Genomic DNA, 10,616 nt, shown 5'->3' on the forward strand with positions numbered 1-10,616 from the left:
CATAGCTCCCCCTTAAAACCATCTGGGCTACTAGCCATCCCACATATGGCAGTTAATTCCAGAAGTTACCGGGGCATTAGATAAATTATTATTAATTTCCCATTAAGCTACATGATCTGACACCTCTCCCTACCCCCCATGGTCTCCCACCCTAATAGTTCAAGCTGAGAAGTTATTCCTTGTAGACCAAAGGGTGCCCGCCTCACAATCTTCTTTGTCTAGACTAACTCCAATGACTCCAATTTGTGTTTCCTTTTAACTTCAAAACTTGCCATATCAAAAGCGTTCTTCAGCTGATCTAGTGGTATAGACAGAACTACAGTGAAACTGTTGAAGCTTTTGGGCTATCACAATTGCTTTATTGTAGGTCAAGGGATTCCACCGGCTAAGGCTTAACTTTTGTCCCTCTTCCTCAAGGGCTTCAAGTACAGCATCATCTCGGATGCTGACGTATCAGAAGGACGGAGAGATGGAAGAGAGCATTTTAGAAAATGAAACCTGTATCAATGGCAATTATGAACGAGAACAGGTAAAGGCATTCCACGTTTTAAAACAACATACTCCTAATGTGAAGGAACTGCGCCTGCTCAGCCTGCGTGAACTGCCCTGGTCAAAAATGCTGGTGGCGGGGTGGGTGGGTGGGGGTACTTCACTACTAATGGCTATAGTTATGAAGAACAGCAAATTGAACTGTGACCGTCACCACCTGGGTCAAAAATCTGTTTCTGCTTCTCTTCACAGGAAATGAGAACTCCCTTAACAAATGACAGAACCACAGATGTATAACTAAAAATAAAATATTTGCAAATCCTCTTGGCAGTGTCCTATTCTTGACATGCAGCTTCAGGAAGAAAACAATGTATGTGTTGCAGTTTTGTTTACATGCTCCAGGACAGTGGAGCCTTGAATTATAGAAACGAATGACTTCCCCCTTCCCCAATTATCTAGCTTGTCAACAAGCCCTACGCTCTACCTGCTGTGTTGCAGAGTTCATGTTTCCTTTTTGGTGGAAAGATCAGCATAGAGGTAGTACGTAAACATCTAGTTTCTTTAAATGGTAGGTGGAAGTTGGCAGAAGTGATTATTCAAACAATGGGACTACTGATACAGGGGACATTCTCCCGCCCTTTGGGCAGTTTGCAGTTAGGCGCGAAAACCTAAAAAGTTACATGGGAAAGGATTGGTTTAGTCTAGACAAAAGCACGAAGTGAAATCATTCGTGTGAAAAAGATACAGTTCAGCTAGCAGCTGTGGCTCAGCCCAAGGCCACTCAAAAGTGAAAGCGCGTATTTCTTAGAGATAACACAGAAGTTACTTGTTCCTTTGGAAATCCATGGTAGCAGTCTAAGTACTCTGAGGTAAATTATATGAAATGCATAAAGGACAGCAATTAATATTGGTATATCAGCATATGAATAAATTGGACAACACGATGGCATGGCATGGATGTCTTTAACACACTTAGCATTAGATACAGAACATCATAATGGCATGGATGCTTGGCATACATGACGCCTGCCCCACATCTAGCCTCACCCAAAACAGGGCACCTGAGGATGACTCTTAGGGGAAAGGGAGGAAGTGGGCACTGTAAAGCTTTATACAATATGCTGGCAATACCTTAGTGTTACTTTAAACAAAACTTGCTCCTAGTAACTTCTCTAACCTGATTTTCCGTCAGCAAGGCAGAGTCTTTGAGTACCCCCAAATTCGTCACTTGGTCTGCTAGGAAGAGCTGACCTCCTCCTCCCTAAAACAGGAAGCTTCAATCCTGTCCCCAGTTACACCAGCTTCCCAACCAACATCCCTTTCTTTATCCCCTTGACTTAGTCCCAGTTATCCACAACATTCAGCCACAGGCCTAGAACTGAGACCGCTGCTTTTGGGGGACAACTGAAAGAGACGGAGGAGTGTCTCATCAGCATATTGATGACACCCAGCTCCCAAGCTTTGGATGATTCCATTTAATGGATGGACATAAATGTCGGAAAGAATTGGTGAGAGGGCAGAACCCCGAGGGACGCTGATAACCCAAGTCTGATGGAATTATGTAAATACTGGGGGGGGGGGAGAGACCAACCGCATCAGAAGGGTCTCTGAAGCCCCTGTCGCTTTATCCATGTGGTATAATGATTCACAGGATCAAAAGCAGCCGCAAGATCTAACAGGAAGGCATTGCTTTGTCCATCTTCAAGCAAAGATCATCCACCAGAGCAACTAAAGCGGTCCCAGTTTCAATTCCAAAGTCATGCTCGATTTACACAAGCAGGTGTGTCAGCCAGGTATTTCTGTAGTTGTTTAATTTATTATTCAGCATTCTTCACTGTCTCTTTTTATTCCAGTTTGACCTTTTGTAGTACACCTGTACCCAGGAATAAAAGGACAAGACACAGAAGAGAGAACTGGCAAGAGGGGATGCTTATTCAAACATACACTGATTTATGAGTAGATTGAACAATAGGTGGGAATTCCTGCTCACATACAGACTTACTCATAAGTGAGTCTACAAACTTGCATGAAACAACAAACCTCATATTTATACAAACTGAAGGAAGTATTACTACAGGAAACTAAGCATCTCTGTAAATGAACAAGGCACTGTTAATTTTCTTGTGCTGCCTAGAAGTAAAGCTCTGGGATGAGATGCAGCTATTCCTCCTATATCCTACAACACGCTTGGGTCCGACTTTAAGAATGGTAGGGCGGAAACCCTTTAAACACACATACAGGAAAAGCACCTGGAGCAGTATGTCCTAATAACAAAGATGAAAACAATTAAGCATACATCAACTCAACAATACTGACTGTAAGAACGCCAGGCAACTCTCACTTCATGAGTAAAAGTTCTTTATTGATAAAGATGCCAGTGTCATACACTTACGCCGTCTTTGCTAGGACTGGCAACTACAGACAAGTATGTGGATATAGGTCCCTCAAGGCTACTCCTGATCTCCCCCCCCCCTTTCTCCTAACACTCCTCTAACTCTGCATTCAGGAAAATAGGTTGTGTGATTCATGGACTGCTCAAAGTCAAGCAGGCTCCCAGGCTCGGGAGAGATTACAACAGGAGCAAACACGTTGCGTTCTGAGTTTCCCACCCCGGGTTCAAATAACAAAAACACTCCAGAAGCACCCCAACAGCGTCAGCTTCAGCTGCCGGGTGGGGGGGCGGGTATTGAATATGACAGGTGACCCTGAGTACCTGATATCGATACATTAAGGAAGTAATAGACTGCGTTCACCCAATCTGAGGGATCATTTGATAGGAAGGTAGGACATAAATTTTTTAAACAAACAAAAAATACATTATTTTTACCTATCAGTTTTAGTCCTTCCTCACCATTTTTATTTAGCTAGTAAGAAAAAAAAATATTTAGATGGCTAGCTACTTTCATGACGGTCATGTTTCTGTGGTTCTTCACCAAGCTGAATCCGGGAGCCAATTGTCTCAGTATTATATGATTATTGTCTGAGGAATTTTGCTAGCCAGTACGGAGGACTTTGCTTTTCTTTGTTTGTCCTCGTGATGGGTTTGGCATAAAAACGTCAGGATCACCAAATTCTGCATCCAGCAAGTGTCAGGTAAAGGCTTTCAGCAGCAGCAGGAAGGAAGGATGATTGACAGGTCCCTTCCCCTTTCTGTGGCTAACCGGAGAGAATGGCGACAGAATGAGAGGTTGACCGTTGGACTTGAGAGTTAAGAGAGTTGGAAACTGGCATCTGATCAGCGAGGGTCAGCCAGAGAATAAGGAAGAAAGGGGAAAGTATACCCTTACAGGAAAAGCCCTTTTAGTCCTTGTACTAAAGTGGGACAGACAGCACTAAATTTTACCGAGACAAACGAGATCTGGGAACTTGTAGTGGGCCAAGGAAGTAGGTAGAAAGGAGTCTCCCCTTTGGCCAAAGGAATAACTCCTGCCCAGTATCTGAAGAGGGTTTTAACCAGGCCTTTTTTTCTGGGAAAAGAGGTGGTGAGCCAAGCTACAAGTTCTTGGCTCTCGGTGGGTTGCCAGCACAGGTGGCAACTCTTGGAGGGAGGTGGTGCCCCTGGTACCACATGTGCGCGCGCAAAATGCATGCATGCTCGCAGGACCTATGATGTCACTTTGGGTCAGCTGGAACAAGGGGGGAGTTTTTAAAAGTTTAAATTGCCCTCACCGAAAATGGTCACATGGCTGGTGGCCCCGCCCCCTGATCTCCAGACAGAGGGGAGTTGAGATGGCCCTCTGCACCGCTCCAGCTGCATGGAGGGCAATCTAAACTCCCCTCTGTCTGGAGATCAAGGGGTGGGGCCACCGGCCATGTGACCATTTTCAAGAGGTTCGGGAGCTCCGTTCCACCACGTTCCAGTTGAAAAAAAGCCCTGGTTTTAACTCGGTGGAGTACCCTGAGGTCTGCAGTAAAAGGGAAGGTGTGCTGTGTGTGTGCATAAATTGGAGCACCTAATCTGTGAAGGGGTGAGAAAGGAGGAACTACTTCAAACAGATCAAGTCGGATAACACCAACTGCTCTCATCTAAGGCAGCTGCCTAATAAACTAAACCATACCAAGTGTTTTGTGCCTTACATCAGAGAAGTAATCCATGCAAAAACTTCCTACTTACTTCAACATTTAAGTACCTGCCTACATTCCTACCAGCCAACCTACCTGTAAAGAAACATTCAGTTTCCTTTTAAAACTCCATAAGCCTTATGTGTTAGTTTCATTTCTAAGGGAAGTGCAAACCCCTCATCTCCCCTCTACGTAAACTTGGTTGGGTAACTGCACAGTTTGTATGTTCCTCAAGGGTGGGTCAATAAAGTTGAAACTACAAACACCACAACACTACTAAGGGCTTCTCACTGCTGTAAACAGCTTCATATGCTTTGTGAGGAAATTTTTACCTCAGAGTAGGGGAATGTCAGCCCAAACTTGAGTGAGCCAAGGGTTTGCGACAGTCTCTGCTAAAATTGGTGGGGCAGTCCAATCTCTCTAGTAATATTCATATGTACTTCCATTTACGTACTACGATAAATTTTCTTCAGCATGTACCAGGACTCAAAGAAACAGACCAAGTATTTTCAAATTGAAAATGTGAATGAAATGCCATAAACATAAGGTTTACAAAAAAAAAAGTATTCTGCACCTTTATTTAGGAGATAATACTTGGAGATGTTTATCATCTTTGAACATTTCAGCTAAGCTTGGTTCTTCACAAGTTTTTTCTTCAGTTTTATTAATAAGTGGACGAGTGAAAGCATCAAAATATTGATTGGGCACTAAGTTTGCAACAGTTGACACAGTTACCTGAACTCAGTCACCATCTCGACTATAACATCCTGTTGGACAATACAGAAGAAAATCTATAAAAATACGTTGTATGTTAAAAGGCAGGAAGGAAAACAGCATAGTAAACACTCCGAAATACAACACAGTTACACAACTTGTATGTAGTGACTCCAAAATGATTTATGTTCACATACACTGCATGAAGTCTTGCGATAGCAGCCTGAACTAGGTTGGATTCATTTAAATCAAAACACTTTAAATCACCCAAAACAAGGGAAGTGCTTAAATTGCTGATTTAAATCCAGATTTTCCAAATATTATCTTAAATAGCTAATACATGTTTACTTGTGTCTGAAGAAGTGAGCTGTGGGTCATGAAAGTTCATACCCTACCACGATTTTTTTAAATCTTATAGGTGCTACTGGACTCTTGCTCTTTTCTAATGTTTACTAAATGTTACTCTAACAATTATAGCATACAGATTACAACTAAATAAAACTCTTATATGTTCTAGAAGTGTAATTTAGACTGGTTGGTTTAGTTAGTTTGTTTATAGCCTACTTGACTCACTGATATTCATGGTGGATTAGAGTAAAGGAAGATATTATTTATGCAAGTTTTTCTATGAGGTTGGTGGATTTCCCTTCCACGTGACAATGTGATGACTTCTATAAAGATGAAAATTCTGCTCTTCTACTGCAGACCAACATAGCCACCAACCTGAAACTATCTTAAAGGAGTTGTAGTTCCCTCCTATGTCGTTTAATTACTGATCTGCCCATGCACAACCCCCAAGGGAAGTTAATTTCATCTAGTGTGCGGTACAAGGCAAGGAAACCAAACCCCACCACAGTAGCTTCTACAGAGCTGCAAAGATGTTCCACTTGCATAAAAGTGGACTGAACATAAGTGAGGTCTGTGGACGTCAAATGAGAAATGCTTACCTGCTGAACATGAAGAAGTTTATAGCAAACCTTTTTAAAAACCCTCAGAATGTCCAATGGATGCCATGGCGACCACGAAATCTTGAACACAGCCTTTCAAAAGGGGATGTTGAGGTTCCTGAGAACGAATAGCCAGAACAAACCCTCAACCCTGCAACCGATGCCTCCTCTGCCAGCGTGTTCTCTAGTAACCTAGGCTATTAGCCAGTCAAGACTCGAATCAGCCATAGTACTCAGCTCACAGATATACAGAACCAAACCTGGAAATTGTCCCACCTTCTCCACTAGGATCAAATCATGAAGCAACATAGTCTCATTTTTCATAGACCTAGCATTGCTAGAGAGATCAAGTACAGGGACTGAATACAGTAGAACATTATTTTAGTAAAATCTTAACGAATTTCAAAGTAAACAGCCAAATGATTTTCTTCTATAAGCTATACCTGAATTCTATCTATCTAGTCTGGTGCCACTAAAATTATTTATAAAATATATATACCCTAGTCCGATGGGTATCCAATGGCAACCTCTTCCCTCACATTCTCAACTTTTATCTGTTCTCACTGGCCATCAAAATCAGGTTTTTAGCCTATAAAACAGAAAATTCCCAGAGAGGCTTGGGAACAGCCACTTTTACCAAAGTTTTGCATTTCCTGCAACCAACAGGAATGGCTACATCAAGATTGAACTGCCAACTCAGTTTAACACGTGGTATGTTGCAGGGTTGGGTCTCTCTGTGTGTGACTTTTCTCATCACTAACATTTACTTAATTACCCCATACCCCTGCTTTTCTGTATATTGCCTTTCCCTAAACATTTTTAATTCTCAAGACCATTAAACCTATATTTATTACCTCAATTTTTCCAGGATGTAACAATATAAAGCCTGTTTTGTGAAACTGGAAACTAAAAGGCAGAGGGACAGATCAGCCATTTAATTTATTGGTAAGGTTCCTGGTGGGCCATTACCATGTGTGCCCTCTGGTAGCCAGGACTGAGACTAGCTAAGCTCCTGTGTTGCTGGCGATGCCACGGGCCCCTCGGTTAGCACATTTCTGGGCTGTTTCAACTTCCCATTCCACCTTTGGTAAGGACAATTTTTTTTTAACCATACTTCCATGAGAATTTGTAAGAGTTCTTCAAAGATCATTACAATTTCACTGGAGGATCACTATGGTCTTTGGTTTTAAGAGTATGTTTTAGTAGCTTGAAAAGACAGCAATCAGTACCTTTGAAGAAACCTCAGGGATTTGCTTTCTTTAAAATGACCAGGGATTTTTTTCAGCAGGAACGCGGTGGAACAGAGTTCTGGCACCTCTTGAAAATGGTCACATGGCCAGTGGCCCCGCCCCCTGATCTCCAGACAGAGGGTAGATTGTCCTCCGCGCCACTGCAGCGTGGAGAGCAATCTAAATTCCCCTCTGGAGATCAGGGGTCGGGGCCACTGGCCATGTGACCATTTTCATTGAGGGTGATTTAAACTTTAAAACCCTCCCTTGTTCCAGCTGGCCCAAAGTGATGTCATTGTGCAGTCCTGGGAGCGTGTGCACTTTGCGCGCACGCATGTGGTACCAGGGGCACTATCTCCCACCAGAAGTTGCTCCCTGTGCTGACAACCCACTGAGTTCCACCACCTCTTTTCCCAGAAAAAAAGCCCTGATAATGACTATCGATTACTACTAAAAGGATGAAAGTTTTCATAGGATGTTTTTCATATAACATCCTTTCAAGTTATTTTGTACAGAGACACATTTTCAATAAGAGTGAAATTTCAGCGTAGTGTATAAAATAAGTGGAAAATGGATTATGAAACAAAAGCTGGGAACAAACATGCAGTGTACATATCAGAATGTAAAGTGATCCAGTGTATTCCATAGTGTTTGATTTCAGTAACAGATAGCTGAAGCAAATAATCCTATATGCCTTTTGCAAACTGAGCGAAAAAGCCTGACGATCATTCGCTGTGATAGGGTTTCCTACACTGGCTTAGCAAATGCCAGGAGATTTGGGGTGTGGTGCCTGGGGATGGCAAAGTTGGGGAGGATGTTATGTCTGTTGGAATAGGCGACTCAGCCTGCCTTTGGACACTGGGGGGCGCTGCATGTCTCTTTGAATGTAATGTATAAGTCTAGCAATCTGCCACTCTCTTGTCTAAGGTGGGAACGCCTCCTGACTCCTCCTCTCTTGCCTCTGTGCCTCTTGGGAGATTTCACACCTTCCCTCATGCTCTTCCAAAGAGAAAAGATGTAAAGCCACCACGCTCCTCATGGAGCCCTTCTCTTTGGCCACAAACCTGCACCTACAACCTCGCTGCCTAGTTTCAGGCCGTGGTATTAGCCTAGAGAATGTAACTCTTTAGATAGGATCATTCCCTTGTTATTACCAGAAGATACTGCTATGGAGAAATCTGCTACAATAAACTAAGTTCTATCTTTCTATGAATTTTGTCTGAGGATTAATTAATGCACGTTTGTGAGGGTTCAAACGCTTCTGACTAAATTACTCTGCTATGTTACTCTGCTAAGTTACTAAACTAAATATATAAAATACCATAAATCTCTAACAATGTCACACCTGGATGACACTCTAGGCTGCCTGCTTAGTCTCTATGGTCCTCACTATAGAGAATAAGGGGAATTTCTAGAGCTCCACTATGTAGAGGCCATTTTCAATTTCTCAGGTGGAAAATTAGGGGTGGGTAAATCTCCACCCTGGGTGGGTAAATGGGAGGTCTGTATGGTAGCTCATTGGAACCTCCATGTTCAGACGTGGTATGACTGATTCCCACCTGTTAAAAGTAACGGGGACAGGCTCTGTAATCATGCTTCTCAAACAGCATATACAGGTCTTGTTTAACACCCCAGCAACGGCAAAGGAGGAGGCAGTTGGTATGGCTGGTATTGCCAGTCCTGCGCCACCACACTTGGGGTGGCAATATACCCTGAGCCAACCCTGGACATGTGGCTAGTCAGTTTGAGAAATAGAGGCTTGGAAAAGAGATACGATTTTTGCTGATTCCGCTCTCCTGCTGCCCCATGCGTTTCTGGGGGTATGGGTTGGGAGAGACAGCCAGCAGCAGTGGGAGGGGAGAAAAGCTTTTTTCAAGTGCTGGTTCTCTTGCACAAAACGGGATCCAAGCGAGAATGCAGTTTTAGAGGACTCTTGGCATGAACTATCAAAATAATTTTAATATTAACTGTTGATTCTACTGCTGCCTTACTTCCTTTAAGATGATTTCTCATTCTTTCCAGTACAGTTAAAAAACGACAGTGCTCCTGTGACGGAATGCACTTTAAAGGCTTCCTAAGTGCAACACTCAGAGAGCTGGAAGGGAGGGAGTTAACACTGCCAGAAATGAGAGCTTGATTGACAGGCTATTCCCTCATCTCTGATTGGTCAGTCAGAACCAGCCCTCAGGATGACAGTTGCTGACAGGTTTTTTGAGTTGAGTAGAGTTTGTGAGTCAGTCTGACAGGGATGGTCAGACAGGTTCCCTACTGGAGTGAGGGAAAGAAGAAATCTTTTGCCCTAATGGTAACAACATCCCTCAATCTTCTCCTGCAAGGGAAATGGTCCTCAACATGGCAATAACAGAACACATGAAGGGGGAAGGGAGTGACAGCCTAGGATCGACATAGGGGGTAATACATAAGCACCTAGTTTCTTTAAATAAAACAAGTTGTTGTTTCTTTTGAACGTTATACAGCCTCCAGTGCCATTTCCAACACAGAGGAAGACAGCCCCTGCTTCCCCCCCCCCCATCAAGTTTCTGGACTGTGCTAAAAAGCCAAAATTATAACTGCTTATCAGGGTGGGACAAAACAAACCTCAAACCACACACATACAGACACGTTACTGGGGGCTGCTCAGCCAAGGCAGGCAAACCTGGATTTTGGCAGGGAAATTTGCCTCAGAGTGGGAGAGTGAAGAAAGGTGATGCGTTGTAGCTCCCCTTTTATTTGTAGCAGAAACACAACTGAGAACTGTTCTGCGAAAGAGCCATGCTCAACATTCATTCTCCTGGGAATCCTAGCTCTGCAAAGAGATGAGGGACAAAGATCTCTAACCGCTTTCACGCAGCACCCTATTAATCTTCAAGTCCCAGGATTCTTCAGGAGCAGGGGTGGAAACCGTGATGATTGAATGGATCCAAAGCTGTTTAAAGCAGGGTGAATGGTCAAGTTGGGTAACCAGCCCCCAACACCATCGTATCTAGAACATACATACCGCTTCTAGATCACATATCAAAGATGCAATCCTATGCACACTTACTTGGGAGTATGTTTTGCTGAGCAAACATGCGTGGGATTGTCCTGCCTCTCTCATCCCTAGAAGCGCCAGCATCAGTATATCACCTTTAACAAATTTCCTTTGCACAGGTGAACAAAAGTGCAGTCCAATAGC

At 43.2% G+C, this 10,616-nt stretch overlaps 1 protein-coding gene across 3 annotated transcripts in view; it reads left to right on the forward strand.

The window, feature by feature from the left end:
• The window catches only part of LOC129334545 (low-density lipoprotein receptor-related protein 2-like), a 66,847-nt gene extending 66,034 nt beyond the window's left edge, over positions 1 to 813 (forward strand). For all 3 annotated transcript variants that reach the window (XM_054986709.1, XM_054986707.1, XM_054986708.1), the window contains 2 exons: positions 418 to 529; positions 742 to 813. In XM_054986709.1, the coding sequence (XP_054842684.1) occupies positions 418 to 529; positions 742 to 786 (157 nt within the window). In that variant the 3' untranslated portion in view covers positions 787 to 813. The remainder of the gene's footprint in view (positions 1 to 417; positions 530 to 741) is intronic.
• Positions 814 to 10,616: the final 9,803 nt, after the last annotated feature.

Source organism: Eublepharis macularius, chromosome 8 (assembly GCF_028583425.1).
Source record: "Eublepharis macularius isolate TG4126 chromosome 8, MPM_Emac_v1.0, whole genome shotgun sequence".
Lineage (NCBI taxonomy): Eukaryota > Metazoa > Chordata > Lepidosauria > Squamata > Eublepharidae > Eublepharis > Eublepharis macularius.